This window comes from Sander lucioperca, chromosome 2 (genome assembly GCF_008315115.2).
Source record: "Sander lucioperca isolate FBNREF2018 chromosome 2, SLUC_FBN_1.2, whole genome shotgun sequence".
NCBI lineage: Eukaryota > Metazoa > Chordata > Actinopteri > Perciformes > Percidae > Sander > Sander lucioperca.
Genome location: NC_050174.1, coordinates 45,366,117 through 45,388,242, shown reverse-complemented (window position 1 = coordinate 45,388,242; position 22,126 = coordinate 45,366,117). Strand labels below are relative to the sequence as shown.

At 40.6% G+C, this 22,126-nt stretch overlaps 2 protein-coding genes across 2 annotated transcripts; one reads left to right on the top strand and one right to left on the bottom strand.

Annotated features, from left to right (window-relative positions):
• Window positions 1-2,516: 2,516 nt before the first annotated feature.
• LOC116047677 (zinc finger BED domain-containing protein 1-like) lies at window positions 2,517-6,239 on the top strand. The gene is made up of 6 exons (XM_031296593.2): window positions 2,517-2,837; window positions 2,938-3,026; window positions 3,283-3,338; window positions 4,355-4,535; window positions 4,691-5,162; window positions 6,162-6,239. The coding sequence occupies exons 1-6, from the start codon at window positions 2,517-2,519 to the stop codon at window positions 6,237-6,239; spliced, it is 1,197 nt and encodes a 398-aa protein (XP_031152453.2).
• Window positions 6,240-9,873: 3,634 nt separating this feature from the next.
• Window positions 9,874-16,070, bottom strand: LOC118496514. Its single transcript, XM_036008464.1, has 4 exons — window positions 16,033-16,070; window positions 13,393-13,865; window positions 11,678-11,989; window positions 9,874-10,869 (listed from the first exon to the last, which is right to left on the bottom strand). Exons 1-4 carry the CDS (start codon window positions 16,068-16,070, stop codon window positions 10,760-10,762), a joined length of 933 nt encoding a protein of 310 aa, XP_035864357.1. The 3' UTR covers window positions 9,874-10,759.
• Window positions 16,071-22,126: the final 6,056 nt, after the last annotated feature.

Genomic DNA, 22,126 nt, shown 5'->3' with positions numbered 1-22,126 from the left:
CAGCAAGTAGCCTACTTTATCTCTGAAAGTGTTGTCAGTAATATTCTTGTACTGTTTTATAATTACAAGTTTGTGTAATGTGGGGTTTCTGTAGCCAGTGACATTTCATTATTTGTATTTTATTTTCAATGCAGATGTAATGGCATTGTACATTTTTTGTTTTTATTTGAAGGCTTAGGCTTCATTAATAAACACAACCCCAATTTTCATCATTGGTTTTGAGATGTTACTTGCTGTGAATACCTTGTCTGATAGGTTACAGTATTGTGGCATAGTATCAGGACATCCTGGCTAATGTATGTTGCGCACTGCTAGGGGCGAATGGCCGGATGATGGGCCTATTTGGGAGAAAGTCCAGGGCTGTTTTTTAGCCCCAGTCCGTCCCTGACTGGAAGAGACTCCACAGTGGAGGTCTGCAGCTAGACCCCTCTCCCAGATTTTGCACTTATTTACCAGCTCATGGTAGCGGTATAGCGAGCTTGGTAGGCAGAGCGCTGAATAAGACATTTTTAGGCGAGCAAAATATTCCAATTAACTTTGATGAAGTGAAAACAAAAGTGAGAGGGTCAAAGTTTAAGATGAAACTATGGAAACCCCAAATAACCCAAACCCAAAATATGTTCAAGGCTATTGTAATGTACACAACATTGCTAAGCCTGCTTTATCAACAATTGTAAAATAAATGGGACCATCATTTATAAAATTAACATCATGCTGCATTGAAGCATACTTGAAGGTAGTGATTGAGACCAGAAACATATTATGAATATGTTTGAGGTAATAAAAAACTGAGAAGTAGGGTCATTTTACCATAGTAGAAACTGATTTCTTTTTGCAACCAGTGGAGTTGCCACCTGATGTAAATTAAATAGAATGCAGGTTATAGGCACTTCCGCATTGGCTTCACTTTTTAGACCCGGAAGCTTTGTCCATTGTTTTTACAGTCTATGCTCTGTACTCACCATTTGAACTATGAGCATACTACATCACTCCTTATACGGCCTCTTCCTAGAAGGCCTAACAAATAAGCAAAGATGGATGTACTATATCTTGCATGTAAAAGTAGATTAACTTTTTTAATCTTCTGTCAAAGAAGAATTCAATTAGTTTCCAACAAATGAGGGTCTCTGTATCAGTAGAGGTAAACAACACTGGCTTTAAAATCAATGACTCCATAGGTCAGCCAGTAGTGGCAATTACTTCTTTCCTGCCTGTATTAGCTGCACTGATTCAATCACAGCTTGAGTTAACACTACATTCTGACTGGAGATTATAGACTGTTTTTTTCTTCTCCTTTACGCTCTATCTCCTGTCAGACAAAGGAGATCCTCTTTTCTCAGATCTTGATTAGCTGATCTACTTCTCCTTCTCTCCAGCTCTGTCTCTTCGGCTTCAACCATTATTAACAAGATCGAGGCATAACAGGCCCTCATTAAAGGCATTGCTAATCAGGAGTTGTGCATGGAGGCACAAATGTCACATGCAGCTACGTTCTTATCAAATGTCAGTTGACTTTCATTGTAGCTTTTTCCTATTTTATGTTTGTCTGATATGAACCTACTGTATCAATATTATTATAGTAGAATAGCTTTTGCAAAACAAACAGTGTTTTCACAGTGCTTTCATGTGATCTAATACAGAGGTTCTCAAATATGTTTGTCTTTTACTCTTCTAGTCTTAGTTATGTGAAAGAACAACACAAGCTAAATGTATTATAAAGATATTAGACGTTTTAAACATATTTGCAGATTCTGAGTTATACATTTGTTAGATTAAAAAGTAATCTATAAACTAGTATAGATTTAAAATATTTGTTGAACTATGAAGTCTTTTGTCAAGATCATTTTAATGAATGAATCTGAAAACTTTTCACGGACCCCCTGGCAGAGTGCCACAGAATCCACTTTGTGATCACTCGTGAAATGGCTTTAGCAGAATGGATTTCAAAATGAATAGACTGGCCATTTGAATAAACTGGTATTAATAATAATAATATTGCATTTTATTTGAATAATGCAGCTTCACAGATCAAAAGCTAGGTAGGAAGGGGCAAGGTTGTGGAGGGCTTAGTAGGTGATGACAAGGAGAATTTTGAATTGGATTCTTAAACATGTTACATTTCTGCAACTCATCATTTAAGCTACTGTTATGTGATTCTTACACAGGGGGGCAAGAATGACTTGATTAGGCTAATATGACATTTTTAGCATCATAAACAGAGCAGTAATATGAATGAAAATTATTTACACTTCCTCCATGGTTGGAGGTTTTGCCCATTTCACTGTAGATGGTTTTCTACCTCATTGAGATATTTTTTTTTAGTTTTAAGTTTATATTTCATAACAAATGCCGCACAGCGTGACCCAAAACAAACCATGCTGGACATCGATGGCGGTTGTTCCCACAAGTTTCCATCTGCTTCACCAAGGTAGCAGAAAATTACAGAGTCCATTGCCTACTTCATTTGTCAGGATTTGAGACCATATTCGGTGGTGGAAAACGCCGGCTTTAGGCGCATGGTGAACGCGATGGAGCCCCTGCTATCCTATTCCAACCCGCGAACACCTCACCAAGGTTTGCATTCCCAGGCTGTACGCTCAGACAAGGGCACACGTCAAAGCCTCCCTGGCCAGCGCGGAGAGAGTTGCCCTGACGTGCGACGGCTGGACCTCGCGCACAACTGCGTCACCATCACGGCCCACTTTATCAACGAGGAATGGGAGCTTGTTACGTATGTTTTACTAACCAGGGACATGCCCGAGAGCCACACCGGACACAACCTGGCAGAACATCTGAGAAAGGCCCTTGCTGAGTGGGGAATCACAGAAAAGGATCCAGTAATCGTCACTGACAATGCGTCAAATATGACAATCGCAGCTGAGAAGGCAGCATTCACACTTCATGTCAAATGCTATGCTCATGTAACCTTTTTCTCAGTCTCCTCGGGTTCCGTCTGATCAACTAGGTTCGGGTAAGGAGATTGGCAGTAGCACTGAAACACGAGAGCAATTGATCCTCCAGCCCACGTAACACACAACACAGAATGTGGTATAAATGTATATATTCAAATATTAAATTTTTCCCAAACATATAATGTTCAGCCTTACACTCATTCAACAAAATGCAGTTCTTTCCACATAAATTAAATTCACAGTATGAAATAAAATTAGCTGACCCAGGTAAGTACCAATATAGAAAAAGTAATAAAAAAAATGTGTTTCTTTCCCCCCTTAATGGGTTCAAATGTCCTTATTCTTCCCTGTTTTCCGTTGTCTGTTTCAGTTTATTTATTGTCTTCCAGGGTCCTCCAAGGAGAAAACAGTTCTTTAAGTTCCTTTGTCAGTTTGTTTTTAGCAAAAGATAATAAAAATAAAATAAAAAAAAAAATAAACCAAAAAAATACTGAGATCTCAGAAAAAAAGCACAACTAAAATGTGTCACTCCTGAGGACTGAGCCCTGTCCTACCACACTGATGTCCACACTGCGGTCCCGATGAACCAAGAGCCTCTATGCAGCATGGCGGGTGATACAGGTTGCAGTTGAACCAAGAGCCTCCACGCGGCAATGGCGGGTGATATGGATCACAGTTGAATTGAAGAACTCCCTCAAAAAAAAAACAGCCTGCATAATATGCAGCGTAATTATTTATCAGCTTAAATGACTGTCTGTTTACTTTCTCTGTGTACATTAAACAATGCAGCTTCATTACATGTAATATAAACAACTCAACTACAGGAAATATAAAACACATACGAAATACTGCGTCGTTTTGGTATCTGAGCTACAGCGACAGCTATGGAGCTGTGCTCGACCTCATTACCAGGCCGCAGCTGAGCTACAGCTCGGAAAACTGCTAACCGTTCGTCACGGTAAAACACAACAACAACATATCATCACAACATCACAAAAAACATGTCTCAGTACCATTAAACATATATTGACTATTCTGACTGGCTTTTTTCCTTATATACTGAACCAGAATGATACTGCTAATCAAGCTAACGGTGCAGCTAACTCACCAGAATTGTTCAGAAAAGCTCGAGGGAACACTCCGTCGGAGTCGCTCCCGTGGTCGATTGCACTTCCACCAAGTAAGTATCTCTTCACATTCACTTTCTAACCACAGTTCTATCACAACATTCACAAAATATCATCGGTGGGTCGCCGAACGAGGACACCTTGCTCCGCGACTGCACGAGGGTTTTCTCTTCTTTTTTTTTTCGTACACCTTCTCACACACCGAGAGCTGCAGTTGATGCATTTAGGTAAGCTCAGAAGTTCCACTACCAGACCAGAAACAAGTAAGATGCATTCAAAGGGTTCTGTAAATTACAGTACTATAAAACTAACCAGGGTTACTAAATCTGGCTGCACAACGTCCCCTCAAAATCACAGCAGTCGCACACCTGCTGGGAAGGGTGAGACGCATTGTGAATTTCTTCAGACGGAGCACCACAGCCAACCACATGCTGAATGAGAAACAGAGGCTTCTACGACTACCAGAGCACAAGCTGATGATGGATGTGGTTACCAGGTTAGTGTGTGGTTACTTTTCAATAGTTTATTTTGTTTTTTATTACTAATTTGTTTTGTCATTTATGAAAAGCAGCATTCTGTGCATCCATGCTGTGAAGTGTGAAGGGCGCTATAGGTCAATAAATAAAGTATATTTCTTTTATTTAACTACAGGTGGAATAGTGCGCATGACATGTTGGAAAGATTCCTGGAGCAACAACCGGCCATCTGCGCAGCCCTGCTCTCGAGTGAAGTCAGGAAGACCGAGAAGGATCTGTGCACACTGACTGAGTCAGATGTGACAACAGTTGAAGAAGTAGTCAGCATGCTGAAGCCCATGAAGGAGGCTACACAGTACATGTCCAAGGAGAACACCCCCACACTGTCAGTCGTCGCACCCCTCCAGGACACACTGATCAACGGACTGAAACCGATCGAAGGTGAATCTGCAGTCATAAAAGAGATGAAGGCTGCCATGGCTGGGGATCTTCAGAAGAGGTGCATTGACCTCAAGGCAACTCTCCATGCATGTTCAGTGATGGATCCAAGATTCAAAAGTTTTCCCTTCCTGACTGAAAATGAAAGACAGGAAGTTTATGATGGACTGATTGTAGAGGCTGCAAGACTGAGCATGCAGCCATCAGAGGTAAGGCAGTGATAGTACTGTTAGGTTTAACCTTTGGCCTTGTACCCTATCCGCCATCTCCTGGCGAGAGTAAGCATAGGCCTAAATAATGCATTGTTCAAAGTTTAAAAGGCAAATCCTACAACGTTAACAGTTTAAAATAGATAAATATTAAATAGTTTAAAAAGCATAAATACTAGACTTGAGCCGGATACTCGGCTGAAACGAGTATCCGTTACGGATAAAGCACTTAATAAACACATATCTGTGCTTGGATTGAATAAAAATCCTCATTGGGTAGCTGACTGTGTCTGCGTTCTGTGATAGGCTAGTCGTCACAGCGCCCCTCCCCTACACACATACAGATTTATTGTGTTGCTGTGTCCCGCTCTGCTCACTCACACACAGAACACTGAGAAGAGAACAGCTCTCTCTCTCTCTCTCTCTCTCTCTCTCTCTCTCTCTGTCTCTCCCTCAGTCACTCAGGTTCGCGGGTCTTTTCCGTTAACGTTTAGGGTTTCTTCAGCTTCAGGTTTGTTTTTTACTTCGGTTTGTAGTACTTACTTATTAACCAGTAGAGTTCTGGTAAACGTGGGGTTTGTTCAGACATGGTACTTGGTAGAATGCAACTCGCGTCGCGTCTCTGCCTGTCGGAGATTTTTTTTTCTTTTTTAAACCGTCAGCTGGCTCTAACCAGTTTTTTTTACTTCACACACTGAGTGTCTGACACTTTCTTGCTGTATTTCAAAAAAAAAATAAAGCCCCGCTCATTTCAAGACAACCCAACCCACTTCCGGGTTAAATCCTGTCCACTTCCGGGTTAGGCCCTGCCCAGTCCGAGTACAGATACAGATAATTCATATGGTTAACAGATACAGATACAGATAATGCTGTACTCGCTCATCCCTAATAAATACTATAATGTTAACAGGTTTAAAGGCATATATTAAATATAGTAATTAAAAGATTTATACAATAAAAGCTCATGAATTTCATTTCATGTTGACTTATTTAATTTAGTCACTTTGGAGTGTGGATGAAGAGGGGACAGTAAATGCTCGTGCTGATGATGAGGGGATGGCATCTAAAGAAGACTAAGCAACCAAGCCAAACCAGAAGACCAAGCAACAACCGGCCATCTGCGCAGCCCTGCTCTCGAGTGAAGTCAGGAAGACCGAGAAGGATCTGTGCACACTGACTGAGTCAGATGTGACAACAGTTGAAGAAGTAGTCAGCATGCTGAAGCCCATGAAGGAGGCTACACAGTACATGTCCAAGGAGAACACCCCCACACTGTCAGTCGTCGCACCCCTCCAGGACACACTGATCAACGGACTGAAACCGATCGAAGGTGAATCTGCAGTCATAAAAGAGATGAAGGCTGCCATGGCTGGGGATCTTCAGAAGAGGTGCATTGACCTCAAGGCAACTCTCCATGCATGTTCAGTGATGGATCCAAGATTCAAAAGTTTTCCCTTCCTGACTGAAAATGAAAGACAGGAAGTTTATGATGGACTGATTGTAGAGGCTGCAAGACTGAGCATGCAGCCATCAGAGGTAAGGCAGTGATAGTACTGTTAGGTTTAACCTTTGGCCTTGTACCCTATCCGCCATCTCCTGGCGAGAGTAAGCATAGGCCTAAATAATGCATTGTTCAAAGTTTAAAAGGCAAATCCTACAACGTTAACAGTTTTGTTTTGTATGTTTGTTGCAATGAAGTTGCGGGAGACAGTGAAAGTTGCGGGTTTTTTTTTTGTATAGTTCTTTAAAAATAAAAAGGAAACTTGTTTTGGGGAGAATAAAACTACTCTGGGCTGAGATTTCCTAGTAACCTTACCAAAAAGGCTCAGGATGCTGTAAATGTTGGTATAATATGAAAATGGCTGGTGGATTTAAGACAAAAAATAATAATTTATTGAATCAATCAAATTTGAACATATCTGTCAGTGGCTTGTTGATCTTTACATTGTTAGTTATTTTCCTATCCTGGCCTGGGCTGGGACACACATTCATACAGTTTGATAAAGTACTGACTTTAACTTATCATTGCACTTACAATAACGAGCGTAGCCGTCCTCAATTTAGGTCATTGTGTCGTCTCATCTCCTTTTTCTCCTGCATCCACCGTGTGTGTGTTGTTTGTGTGTGTGTCTGTGTGTGTGTTTGTGTGTGTGCAAGCGTCAGTCGCGGGGGGTGCGGAGCAGTAGCCCCACCCGCTGCAGAGAGCCGACAGCCAGGATGGAAACGGCAGCAACTTCAGCGACTTTTAAATCGTTAAAGTCTACATTGCTGTTAAAATGTATCGGACGGTCTGAAATGTTTTGCACGGTCTTTCGCTGTACGTTTTGTTGGTAAATGAGTCACACACACACACGTCTCGTCTTCATATCAAAAACAAGGAACTGATCAACCCGTTCTCACTCCCGATTGGTCATTGGCTCTCAGAGTGCACGTGGAACTGCTGTGATTGGTTGAAGTCGCGGGAAACTTCAGGTTATTGGTCAAATGTGCGGAAAAGTTGCGGTGATTGGTCAAAATTGCGAGTCGCACCAAATTCGCGGTGATTGGTTGAATTTGTGTGAATTGGCGTGATCGCGACATCGCGAAATCCTGGAGGGACTGGCATTAGCATGAGCATTAACAAAAGATAGGGACTTCTTTAAAAAATAATCAACGTGGGTCTACCTAATCTTAAAATTACTGGGCATCCCAACTTAGAGTAATAGTGGCATGGGTGACCAAAGATGAAGAAACTGGATGGTTATCCATTGAACAGAATTCCTTAAAAGGGATATCAATATCGACTCTTCCATTTCTTAGTCAGCAGGCTCAGAAAAAAATAAGAATTAATAACATCTGGGTCAAACACACACTAAAGGTTTGGAATAGTGCCCAGAAACAGTTAAAGGGATCTATAGCTCTATCAAGGGCAATGCCCATTCTTGGAAACATTGAGTTTCTCCCATCTGTGACGGACTTAGCATACAGAAGATGGGTGGGAAAAGGGGCTGGTTATTATAAATCAATTGTTTGAAAACAACACATTGCGATCATTTTCACAACTTCAAGAAAAGTTTGACGTGCCCTCAAATGACTTGTATAGATACCTACAAATACGACACTACATCACAAAGCACACAGATTGGGATAGTCTTAAAAGAGATCCAACTGATGTTGAACGGTACTTTATACATATTTCTCAACAAGTGGTATCAACAAAGCATCAAGTATCACATATCTATAAGAGTCTTATGAAGGACACATCAGACAATACACTTCATATTAAAAGTGAATGGGAAATGGAACTCAGTACAATTATAGATGATGATACATGGGAAGATATATGTCTGGCGAGTCATAAAGGGATTGGAAGTCAAATGTGGAAAGAATTTGACTGGAAGGTGAAGATAAGATTCTTTAGGACCCCTCTTAAGGTATCAATGTTTAAAAACAATGCCCCCAACATTTGCTGGAGAAACTGTGGCATGAAGGGGGACCATACCCACATATTCTGGGACTGCTCCGTGATACAGACATACTGGAAAAACATTAAAGAGGAAGTGGACAACATTTTCAGGATGGATTTCCTTCTGGACCCTTTCATTATTTTACTACCAACGCTACATGTTACATATTTTGTTAATGATTGCAAGAAAAATGATCACTATTAATTGGATGAAGCCTAGCCCCCCTACAATAGCTCAGTGGATACAAAAAATCAAACAGGTCCGTACATTGGAAAATATGACTGCTATTTTACAATTGAAAGTACTTTTGTTCGTAAGAAGATGGACTCCTGTCATTCTACGCCTTGATTTAGAATAACTTAAACATACTGTGATATGCGTGTTGAATGAAGCTCAACCACAAGGTGACCCCCCCTTTTTTTTTTCTTGTTTTGTTGCTATAACCTCTCCTTGAGAGAGTGTTTGTGGGTGTGTACGGGTTTGTGTTGGTATTGTATTGCTAAAATTGCCAGCAATGTTTAATATGGGCAATAAACTTCCAAAAAAAAAAAAGAAATCAACGTAGGTTTAAAATGGAAATAGTTGTCAATGCAAAGCACAATATGCAGGGGCGGTTCTACATTGAATTACACCCAGGGTGAGATCCCCTTCGAATATGCAGGGGCGGTTCTACATTGAATTACACCGACACCACCACCACTATCATCAGCCACGGGAGCTGATGAAGGTCTTGCCCATAGGAAAAATGTGTTGCTCATCTGTTGTTCAATCTCATCTCTTGAGATCAATTTGAGCTTCTCATATTCATATCATTCTGTGATCATTTGTTTCTGAGTTACTTCTCCTAAGGGTCCCTTAGGAGCAAGACATAAGCTAAAAAGAGACAAGACACCAGTAAGACAAAGGAGGTTGAATTCAGAAAACCATTTGAGCAATACTTGAGAAGTGGGATAAACAGAGATCTCATAATTGTATACCCCTGATCTCAATTATGTCTTGTTATTTGAAGGAGAATTAAAGAGAATAACATGAGATGAATCTGAGACTTTTATGAGACAAATCTGAGAAGTATGAGCCTTAAAAGAGATCTTATTATTGTGTCCAATGTCTCTTCCATCTCTTGATTATTTCTCTTCAATGTCTTACTGAAGCTATATATGAGAATGATATCTGAGGTATATTTGAGAAATACAAGAACAAATTGAGAATGCAATTTAAAGATTAATTATCTTTAGTAATTAGAAATAACTGTAAAAACAATACTCAATATTGAAAAGTTGAAAACTTTATTTGTGTTAACACCATTTATTTGTGTAACACCAGTACAACACTTCCAGACAAAAAACACTGACCAGCAAGTGGAACGTGGGGTACGTGGAACAACAATGTTAGGCTCACACATGAAAAGTACGGTGGCCTGGAGGTGCAAACCAACATGAATAGATAACAGGGTTTGGTTAGCATGCCAACTATAGTAAGGCACACTTGTACCAACTCAGCTCACTCCTCAGATGTAGGTGCTAGAGTGTGGGGACATCACTAGTACAGTACAGTACAACACTTCCAGATTGTAAAAATAAAACACTGACCAGCACGTGGAACGCGGGGTACATGGAACAACGTTTGGCTCACACACATGAAAAGTACGGTGGCCTGGAGGTGCAAACCAACATTACAAAATCTGAAACACTTTTACAAAGCTTGAGACAAATTTACATTTTAGAAAACATTTTTACATATCATAAAACAAAATTACATTACCATAACACATTTACAAGTCCCGAAACAAATTTAAAATTTCAGAAAACAAATTACCAAGAAACACACACTTTTACAAACACCAAGACAAATTTACAAATAACATCAACCGGAAAGGGAATGTACCAACTCCGAGGTTGAACCGGAGGTGATAATGGGAGCAGCCAATAGGAGTTGTTGTTGTCGTTGATGGTGTTCATTCTGACCCGATCGGTGCTGTTGCCGGCAGTAGACTACCGTATGTGAATTTTCCATGGTCATTACCGGTCTGGCGGTCCCGTTGCCTACTACTACTAACTATATTAACATATTACCATGAAAATGAATAAGAAAAATAAAAAAGGGGTGAGAGAGAGAGATAGCGGTCCACATAGGACAGGCTATATCAGTGGCCTACTCCTTGGAGCCTGCTCTGGCCCTACATTTGTTCACAAAGGCTTTCTTGAGCTTGGCCTCCTCAATTGGTTCCCAGTCCGGTAGAGTTGCACATCTCAGGACATAAGCTGTAAGACAAGAGCATTAAAATCTGTCATGAGTAATTTGACAAAAAGACTTACCACATAGACCATATACAACTGCACTTCAGGTTAAAAGGAAATAACACCGTGAGACGTCCATTTCAGTTCAGAGAATTGCAATTCAGCAAGTAAGATTTTTGGGCCAATCATGAATATAAATAAAACAACAGTCTGTTATCCTTAAAGGTGCTATAAAGTGATACTGGATAAGACTTCATTTCTGGTATTAAACTTCTATTCTGATAGGTCAGTCAGACAACTCTGAAATTAGAACAAATAATTTATAAGCATTGCAAGCTGAAGCACAGCATCCTTGAGCATGGCTGCAGCAGGTTTGGCGTCAGGCTCTGACTCAGTAATTCGTTCCCTGAATGATCTGCTTTGCAAGACATTACAGGGAATGAAGCAGACCCCCTGCAGGGGATCATAAAGACAGAGCCCAAAGGTGGATGCTGGGGAGGAGGTGGGTTTGCAAAACCTAATGGGCGCCAGCAGCAGCAGCAGCGAGATGTATGCAGAAGCAGCAGCAACGCAGCAGAGCAGGAAATAGCAACAGCAGCAGAAGCATAGCCAGGGATGAGAAGGTAAACTGGGTATATATAGCTCGCCCTATTTGGATGAGGAGGGCATGTGACTGATCAGCTGATCAGCATGGGCGCAGCTTGAGTTGTCTGCCTGAACTAGTTTCGCAGACTTTGCATCAATCATTGCTACACTGTCATGATTGGATATAATCATTATTCCCACTATCCTGGCCTAAAAACACACAGAGCCTAATTTTGAAAAAACTTACTTAGGATTCCGTCAACTTTTTTACGGTCAAGGACCTGCTTTCCTTCCTTTCCTGAGGGGTTGTTGCCAGGGCGACCAAAGGGCACTGCATTTTGACACTCCTCAACAGTGAAGAAATTATCAAAAAGTGCATGAAACAGACGCATGCAATTTGGTTTTGATGCGTGATTCATGGCAGCAAGGCGGAATGATGAGATGAATATGCCGCTCCCAGGAAACAGCTCCTGCTGGCCTGATGATGAAGCTGGGCTGCCACAATATCTCTCTCCAATTAAGTCGCAGAGAGTCTGAAGCTCTCTGACCTGGCCTGGATCTGAAAGGGAAAAATAGTACAAACAATACAGGAGTGAGAAAATACCAAGCTACTCTTTAAAATGGTTAAAGAGCTTTAATGGCAGGCAAGTTCATTTTTGAACATAATTAAAACATGCCTAGGCTACAACACCACAAGAAAAAAAATTAGAGAGAGAGAGAGAGAGAGAGAGAGAGAGAGAGACTTTGGAATATGTCTGTGGGAGGTATATAGAATGAACACTTGAGGGATCATTAATAAAACCAAGGCTTGACAAACAAACCATAATAAAAAAAAATCTTGAAATTCTTGTCACAAGAAAACATTTCCATTTCATTTTTTTTCTTGTCATTTTTTGTCAAGCCTTGATTATATTAATTACAGCTGATGTCCGTGTTAATTCTATACATCTATCTTCCAATGATGTATACCTGAGTATTCCCCTTTTCCACAGCTGATGGTTATTGCACTTATGGGACCAATAGATGCATATACAGTAGCTTGTTCGTGTGGTGTCATGTCTTTCTACATGGCCTGAAGAATGCCTATGTGAGGCCAAACATGTAGGCATGTTTTAATATGTCCCAAGACTAAGTAGCCCACCATTAACTTGTGTGTCCCCTACAAAGGCTTTACTTGGGTGGCCCGCCCAAGAAGATGAAACAAGAACTCAAAACTATTACTGCTGCACTTAATTTATATTAATATTGAGGAAAAAGGAGTGAAAATGGATTTTACTTAATTGTACCAGTTCAGATTAATTTGATCACCTTTAGCCCATTTACGCACTTTACCTTATCATTAAAATATCACAATAATAATTAATATAATGAATTGTTGTGCTGTTAAATTATGTTCATACTATAATATATGATTGCTATAATTTAATTGTTAAGTGTTATTTCTAATTTGCTAACAATATCAAGGATTATGTGTAGGGATGCAAATTATCGATTAATTCATTAATCATTAGTTGATTGACTTTATCGACCGATTAACGATTAACTGATAAGCAGCTTTTTTCCTGAGAATGTAAATTTCTTGGTTTCTTTTTTGCCACCTCAAGTTTGTGTCGGGTCTCTCGCCACCACGATAATCTCATGTCACGTTCAATTAGGCCTACGTTCTGTGGAAAACGGTCTTAGATTGCAATGTTCAATTAACCAACAATTAATTTAATTGATTAAATTCTTATCAACGATTAATCGATAGTCGATTAACTGTTTACATCCCTAATTATGTGCAATAAATAAGCTTAGTTTATAAACCTTCCCATACCATTTATACTATCTGTTTAACGCCACAACCCACTTTTCTGCCTTTTTTCTAGGATAGTTCAAACAGTGCTTTATGTGTTCAAGGCCCAATCACTAATATAGGTACAGAACAATTACATCATGAATGAATTAGCAGAAATTACTTGCCTATTCTCGAGATGACTTCATCGATCCTTCTCTTTTCCTGTAGGATTCTTTCAAACTCCCCCTTACAATCCTCACATGGTGTCCATGCATTTTCTTGCGGGCTGGCTGCATGGCCTCTGCCAGGTGATGGACCAGAGGTGTTGAGGCTGTACCGTGATGGGCTGGGTGTATGGCCTCCGCCAGCTGATGGACCAGAGGTGTCGAGGCTGTACGGTGATGGGCTGGGTGTATGGCCTCCGAGGGTGATGGACCAGAGGTGTCGAGGCTGTACGGTGATGGGCTGGGTGTATGGCCTCTGCCAGGTAATGGACCAGAGGTGTTGAGGCTGTACGGTGATGGGCTGGGTGTATGGCCTCTGCCAGGTGATGGACCAGAGGTGTTGAGGCTGTACGGTGATGGGCTGGGTATATGGCCTCCACCAGGTGATGGACCAGAGGTGTTGAGGCTGTACGGTGATGGGCTGGGTGTATGGCCTCCACCAGGTGATGGACCAGAGGTGTTGAGGTCATACGGTGATGGGCTGGGTTTATGGCCTCTGTAGGGTGATGGACCAATGGTCCCCCCCTTTGGCAGAGCTATAATAAAATTACATGGAACCAGAAATGACATTTCTGTAAACACAAAATGCCCAGAAGAGATATGACATAATAATAATAATAACTACAAAGAACTGACTGGCATAGACATAAAAGAAGGGTAGACGCTGCCTTGACAACTCTTTTTATGTATATGATGGCCAGTACCAATAAAGAAAATAAATTTACTATGACCAAAATCTGCCATATTTATAATCATTTTATACTTTAAAAACATAAAACTTTTCAATAGTGGAAATAGCTGATCAACAAGCTCACAATATGTTGTGACATGTGAGCTTGTAAAGTGGCTATTTCCTTTCTTTGTTAAAAGATTTGAAATCTATAAACATTTTTCAACAGATTAATTTAAACAGATGAACGTAAACGATTCTGATCATTAAGCAAAAATAATAGCAAATAATTTTCATCAGGGCCCACGAGTCATTCACATACTATTTACTGAAATACAGTAATGGGCTCTACGCACAGCTCCACTACTTCCTGAACTTAAAGGGGAAATGAAGCACTCAATCAAGTTTACATGATTTACAAGATGGACTTCCACTATAATCAACAATTATATAAGAAACATGACAATTGTAAACATATAAAAGAAAAAAGAAAAACCGTTATATCTTTCGCGGCCAGGGCGCCGCCATTGTGCAGTATTCTAACGTCACGGGGTTGGTTGGCTCTGGGCAGTGAACGACAGAGATAGTGAAAGAGACAGTGAAAGATGGAGATAGTGAACGACAGAGATAGTGAAAGAGACAGTGAAAGATAGAGGTAGTGAACGACAGAGATAGTGAAAGAGACAGTGAAAGATAGATAGTGAAATACAAAGATAGTGAAAGACAGAGCTAACGTTAAGTTAGTGGAAGAGACAGTGAAAGACAGGTAACTTAGCTTAGCGGAAGATGGAGACTGAGGAGCCACAGGACAGAAGAATACAAAAGGGAGGCCACTATTGTATTGCTCCTGGATGTAAAAACGAATTTTACAGGGTCAAAGCCAAGGACAAAACAGTCCATTTTCATAAACTGCCGCTGAAACGGAAAACTGTACTGCTGCGCTGGCTAACGGCTCTGAAGAGAAAGAGCCCTCCGATGGGCACTGACTCTAAGGCAGGGGTGGCGAACCTGTGGCTCTTGAGCCGTATGCGGCTCTTTGCCTGCTCCTGTGAGGCTCTTACTGTGTGACTGGGGGCTGTGTCATTGGTTGATTGTTGTTTTTAACTTTTCTGAAACATACAGTATTTCAGATAAGTACACATTTGAATGCATCTGCCAATACATTTGCCAATTATTTTAAAATGGAAAATAATGCAGCAGAGTTTTGAGGACAGATTCTGCAACCTGAGGAAAAACAGCGGCCACAGATCACCTTCCTCGTTAACCCTTTCACTGCTGAATCCGACTGTTTGAAAGCCCCTTTAGTGACAAATGAGTGAGAGAGTTGCTTCGAGTGGCCACAACCGAGTTCAAGCAAGACCTGAAAAGGACTGTGGATAACAAAGACTGTCAGGTTTCCCACTGAGTCAATCCAAGTGAGAAAAAAAATAAATGAAAACTGCTATGTATTATGACTGTCATTAGATCTGGAAGACACTGTTGCTGTTGTAGTGTGGACGTGCATGTGTTGTGTGGCTTTTTGCTATGGTGCGTTTTTTTTTGTGGCTCTTTATACCTAACTGGTTGGCCACCCCTGCTCTAGGGTTTGCAGTGAACATTTTCTGGAGGAGGATTACATTGAGGAGAAGACCTTTGAGTTTGGTAAACTAGTTGTTCGCCGGACCAACAGACTAAAGCCTGAAGTTGCTCCTTCTGTCTTCAATTTCACTGCCTATAATGTGTACTCTACTGACCGCCCAACATACTCCGACAACAGCAAGACAGAGGCATCAGTCCGCCATAAGGACAGGGCACTAAAACGCGCCAGCCAGACAGGGAAGAGACAGGTAGGGCATTCAGCGACCCACAGAAGTCAGCATCAAAGATGCCCACACCAAAATCAAATAAACAATATTCACCAACATCTATTAACCTCGTAAGGGTCACTGTACCGTCTATGGTACAGCTTGTCGCTGTAACCTCCATTCATAAACGTTTTTATAACTTTAAAGCATTAAATCTTCAAAATATACAACCATGCGACACACCAATTGAAAGCTTAGACGCTCATGATTCCATTAAGCCCACACACAAAGCATAAGATGATTTATAGCAGTTACACAACTGCTACAAAGTTATAGAAAATAAAACAATACAGCGTAAACAGCGCAGCTGGCGTGTAGTGCATTCATACCTGTTTCCTTGTCCCTTTAGCCACTGCGGGGATTTTTTGCCCTAAACTTTTTTTTCTTAAATCCCCAAGAGTCCAAGGAAATGGAATATCCAAGCCATTATATCCAAAACGAGCTGTTCGCCTCACAATCTTGACGTTTCTGGCCGAATCACAACGGAAAATCGCTATACTGTTACTTAGCCTATTTGTATCGCTGCACGCTTCTCTCCTAAGGCTCCTAGCAACTTGATGTGGGCGTCACTCTATTCTCTGAGATCTCAGGTTTCAATAGACATCTGGTATAAGCCAATCGGTGCAAGTTTGCCTGTGATACACCAATAAGAAAGCTGAAGACTCCTCTGACGCGATTTGAGCCCACGTGTACTCAAGCGACATTTGCTCGGACCAGTTAGATTTAAATGCTATAAGACCTGTCTACATTTTTAGCCAATGAGCAGACAAGTCGATAGATACCAAATGTGCCAGTGAAATTTTAACCCTGTAATGGCTGGAGCTGTGTCAAAGCAAAAACAGGGCCTCCTATACGCACATCACACCCTGTGCAGTTTATAATGACTTATTTCTATACATTTATGTATATAGTTATTTCAAGTATGTGTATTTGTGTATTTATTTATTATTATTTAAGTTACCCCTCCCAACCCAAAACACGTCCCCCTAGCCTAAATATTTCCATAGCAGCATATGATTTATCTGATGTATCAATATAACAGCCAAAATGACAACGAAATTCAAAATAAACAACCATTAAAAACACCTGAAAGCATTCACCTAAAACTCACATCCTAATTTGATTCACTAGCCAGAGAAGGTCAACACAGTTGAGAAAGAAATATTTCTTACCGTGACTCCAACTTTCCATAGCAGTCAGGCTTACACTTCACTTCAGACTCCAGGTTTTACCACCCTGAATTGGCTCGCAACAAAATAAGCCTTTTTGATTGGCTGATGTCATATATATATATATATATATATATATATATATATATATATATATATATATAAAAACGTTAATTGTAACATCTATGGACAATCATGCAACTTGCTACATGAGTAATATCCATCTGACTTAAACTAATGTTATAGCATATTAACATTTAAAATTATACTGTCAAAGAGTATATTATAGTTATATTTATATCGTCAGTGTGTGTGTATATATAAAAATACACAGTAACTATCTCTCACCAGGGAGAAATAATGGGCAATAGTGAGAAAATAATATATATATTTTTTAACATCCCTCAGAAGTGTAACAAACATCCCTTATAAATACACACACACACTGACGATATAAACATAACTATAACTATATACTCTTTGACAGTATAATTTTAAATGTTAATATGCTATAACATTAGTTAAGTCAGAGATATATATATATATATATATATATATATTTTTTTTTAACATCCCTCAGAAGCGTAACAAACATCCCTAGTGTTACACATTTTACTCTTATGTTAATAAAACACCAAATAAAAGTAATTTTACTGATTTAATCAACAATTACAGCACATAACTGGTATGGACATTGAACCAAAAATTATTATTATTACATGGTTATTGTAAGAATAAAACAACAAGAAACAGTGTTTCAGTATAAGATTCTTTTATATGCTTTAAACCAATAGTCAGGATCTGAGTACAAAGTATTCCATGATAAGGCTGTCAATATCAGTTGGGTACCTAAAAACAGTAAATGTGTTTACAGGTTAGGCAGACATGCATGCGTCTGGTGGCCAGTAGCAATTTCCCAGAAGCTGACATCTGTAAGGAGATAGAGCAGGAGATAGGCAGTGTCCACATCCTCTCGACAGTCAGTGTCAGCACCCAGACCGATCCCCCTGAAAAGGAAACAGAAGAGGGAGGCAATAAGCAGTACATTTGCACAGGCACTTTGACAGATGACATACTTAACAACTACATAATAAAAAATGACCATTCATATTTTACTTCTGTGGAAGGCTTCTCCCCAGCTACGGCACTGTCATCTCAGCAAGATCTGGAACTTAGCAGTGAGGGCTGTGAAGAGTCTGAGGTAGAAAGTTTAATGGAAGAGAGTCAAGATAATTGCAATGAAGATGAGTTTGAGTTGGGTAGAGAGGAAAGCATCAGTGATGAGGATCAAAGTTTCAGTGATGTTGAGGATGAGGAAACAAATGTCTCACAAGAGCGAAAAAGTATTGTGTCGACAGGAGAACTGTTGAAGCTCTTTCACGTGTGTCATTGGGAAGGCTGTGGCAAATGTTTGGTGAGGCCACCGGCAGTCTCCAAAAGTGGATTTGGGCTTAGGATCAACACAGAATGCATTGATGGCCATGATTTTATGTGGCATTCTCAGCCTTTAGTTAGAGGAATTATGGAATGCAATGTTTCTGTACCTGCTGCTGTATTTGTCACTGGAAATGAGTGCAGTCCATTCATGGAGGTGTGCGACACCATTGGTCTGGAAACCATCTCAAAAAGACAGTGGTTCAACATACAGAAGGCCTATGTCATCCCAGAGGTCAACAATACCTGGACAGTACACAATGAGGCTGTACTGAGTGCCTTAGGTGATGAGCGGCTCATCGTGTCAGGAGACTCCAGATATGACAGTCCAGGTCACAACGCCTCATATGGAACCTACTCACTCCTGGACATGAAGTCGAAGTTGGTGGTGGCACAGGAAACTGTTCAAGTCACAGAGGTGAAGAACAGTTATTGGCTTGAGGTGGGTGGTATGGAAAGGTGCCTTTCCAAGTTGGGAGAATATGGTGTGACCATATCTGTTTTGGCAACCGACTGCCACCCATCAGTGCAGAAAGTCATGCGTCAGGAATATAAATCTATACAGCATGAATATGACCTCTGGCACATTGTTAAGTCTGTCAAAAAACGACTGCTGCAGTGCCACAACGAAGAGTTGTTTGAGTGGATCAGAATAATCACAAACCACCTCTGGTTTTGTGTCACAACATGTGAGGGAAGTGTGACTAAGTTGAAAGAGAAGTGGATCTCAATCCTGCATCACATTACCAATGTGCACCATTGGGTATCTGGTGAGACAATGACCAGGTGTGAGCACCGTACCTACACCCCTGAGGAAGAGAGTCAGCGTCCATGGCTCCTCCCTAGCTCTGCTGCCTTTCAGCACCTGCAGAAGATAGTGCTTGACAAGCAGCTCCTGAAGAAATTGGAGAAAACCACACTGGGCATTCACACAGGACAGCTAGAGAGTCTTCACTCCCTGTACACAAAGTACGCCACAAAGAGGAAGAAGTTTCTGAGGGAGAGTTTGGAGGCACGTCTGCGGGTTGCTGCTATGGATCACAACAGTAATGTGGACCGGAAGACAGCTAAAACAAAGGAAGGTGAGGAGCAACATAAACACCAGTACTCCAAGTCTGCTCAACAGTATGTGGTGACCCCACTGAAGGTGGACAAGGATTATACCTTCAGGAAGAACATAGTGGCAGGAGTGATCAATAGGTGCAAGTCGACATCCATCCGGGCAACATTGCAGGAGCTGAAAACGGAGACTGTTACCACGCTGGCCCAGCACAAAGGTGTGGAAAAACCAGAGAAAGCGGTCAAGCATCTGAGCAGATTCGCATCCTCACAGTCCCGTAACAGAGTAACAAACACTGACTGAGAAAGAGCAGAAAGAACAACACAAAGTTTATTAACATGTTAAAGTGACTAACACTATCCTTGTCAAAATTGTTTTTTTCCTTGATTGTTAATTTCCTTAATTGTTCCATGATTACACTGTATATTAGAATTAATTTAGAGCATTTTTTTTCTAAATGAGTTAAATGGATTTACATTGTAAATTTCCCATTATTTAAAGTACATTATTAGTGCAAGTCTGAGCTCTCAAGGCTTCTCAAAACTACTAAATAGAATTTAAATGCCCATTAAACCACTTGATGAAATGTTACAATAAATCCTCTTTAATGGCAAACTTTGAATGCAACTTAAAATTCATCATATGCATATTCAAAACCATAATATTCCAGGGATGGAAAAACAGCCCTGATGGAGCCAACAACACAGGCTGGAATCGGAATCCGGTTCTTCTTCCCCAAATGCCCTCTGGCCCAAAGGGTAAACTGCCGGTATGCAGTCAACCTAAAGAGACTGATGAAAAAAAAGAAATGTATTGGTTAGGTTTCAAATAATATTTTTTTTTGTACATTTCATGGCCTTATAAAACACTTATTTTGTAATGTATATGTACACATTTTTTAGTAGTTTAGTATAACTACATGTATTTATACATTTACTCTCCAGAACTGTTAGCTATTCATGCAGTTCCACATGATTTAGTTCATAAAAGTTGTTTACATCTGGCTGTGTAACAAGCTTTCAGAATAAAGTGACAGTCAGTTACCAGGGGAGGTCTGCTGATTGTTGTTTTCACCACAGGGCCACAGAATTCTGTTCAATACAGTTTGTCTTTATGGGTTTTGCACTGCCGAATAACGTTGGTGATGTAATCTAGCACATTACATTATGTATTATTTGTATCTGCTATCAATTACAAGAGGGTGAATAATTCCTGTCAGATTACGGAATATGGCTGCGTTAGTGATGATCTCAGTCAAAAGTTATTGACAATAAACCTGGCTGAATGTAGGAATATCCCGACATCAAACTGTCTACACCACGGTGTTTTGACCGCAAACAACTAGCTAACGTTAGGTACAGTCATTATTAGCTAACAGCTGTAAGCATGAACTAACTCATGCTAACTTAGTGTTTAGCTAATTTAGTGAAGTTTATTAGTACCAGATAAAAAGACGACGTCTAACGTTATATGTAAACAAACTGCACATGGAAACATTGTTCGCGATGTCTGCCATCATATTCCTGTCTCTTGTCAACACCATGTAAGTTAGAATGTATTTGCTGTAACGTTACTGCATACAGTTAACCTTATCGGACCATTCGGCAGCGGTTGAAGCTAGCTTGACTTACCAGCTATTGATGGGACGCTCCAGTGTCTCCGCTCTGACCTCCTTCAGGGAAAGCATTGCCACTTCCAACACGTCTACCTCCCGGCACAGTATGGCAAATGTGCACGCCATAGTGATGCAGGATTGACCACGCAATACATGGTCAAGATCAGCCTGTGGACAGCAGATGGACTCCGACACGGTGGGCATCGCAGTACAACAGCCACACTGACACCAGGTAGAGTTGCCAACCCGCTCTTCGCCCCAAACCACCACCGGCTGTTCGACATATCGACGTACCACTGCTCGGTTCCCACGCCGTATCGGCTCAAATGCGTACGCAATGGGACACACGGACTCAACAGGTCTTTCAAGTTCGTCTTCCTCCATTTAAAATCAAGTGCGTATTCAGTACGGTCCAGGAACGCTTCACTCTCTTCACTCACCAACAGAACCAACCAACCCTGTTACGTAGACTGTGACGTCACTCCAAAATGGCGACTTGCTAGGTAGATAGCTAGCTAGAAATTATGAAAATAATTTTGTCATATCTGTGGTTTTAACAACTTTTTAAAATAAAATTTTAGGCAAGGTGATTTTTTTTATATATGTAGCTACTACCAGTGCAAAAACATGGACGTTTCATTTCCCCTTTAAGGAGCTCTTTAAGGAGCTTTAAGGAGCTCTTTAAGGAGCTCTTTAAGGAGCTTTAAGGAGCTCTTTAAGGAGCTTTAAAGAGCTCCTTAAGGAGCTCTTTAAGGAGCTTTAAGGAGCTCTTTAAGGAGCTCTTTAAGGAGCTTTAAGGAGCTCTTTAAGGAGCTTTAAAGAGCTCCTTAAGGAGCTCTTTAAGGAGCTTTAAGGAGCTCTTTAAGGAGCTCTTTAAGGAGCTTTAAGGAGCTTTAAGGAGCT

What these genes read in the sequence shown, in the direction of transcription:
- LOC116047677 (XM_031296593.2), top strand. Translation starts at nt 2,517, where the DNA reads ATGGTGAACGCGATGGAGCCCCTGCTATCCTATTCCAACCCGCGAACA. An exon ending in ACAGTTCTTTAAGTTCCTTT is followed by an intron (nt 3,339 to 4,354) that starts GTCAGTTTGTTT and finishes AAAACTAACCAG; the next exon opens with GGTTACTAAATCTGGCTGCA. An exon ending in ATGATGGATGTGGTTACCAG is followed by an intron (nt 4,536 to 4,690) that starts GTTAGTGTGTGG and finishes ATTTAACTACAG; the next exon opens with GTGGAATAGTGCGCATGACA.
- LOC118496514 (XM_036008464.1), bottom strand. Translation starts at nt 16,070, where the DNA reads ATGAATGGAGGTTACAGCGACAAGCTGTACCATAGACG. An exon ending in GACAAGCTGTACCATAGACG is followed by an intron (nt 13,866 to 16,032) that starts GTACAGTGACCC and finishes CACCTGGTGGAG; the next exon opens with GCCATACACCCAGCCCATCA. An exon ending in AAAAGTTGACGGAATCCTAA is followed by an intron (nt 10,870 to 11,677) that starts GTAAGTTTTTTC and finishes CTTGTCTTACAG; the next exon opens with CTTATGTCCTGAGATGTGCA.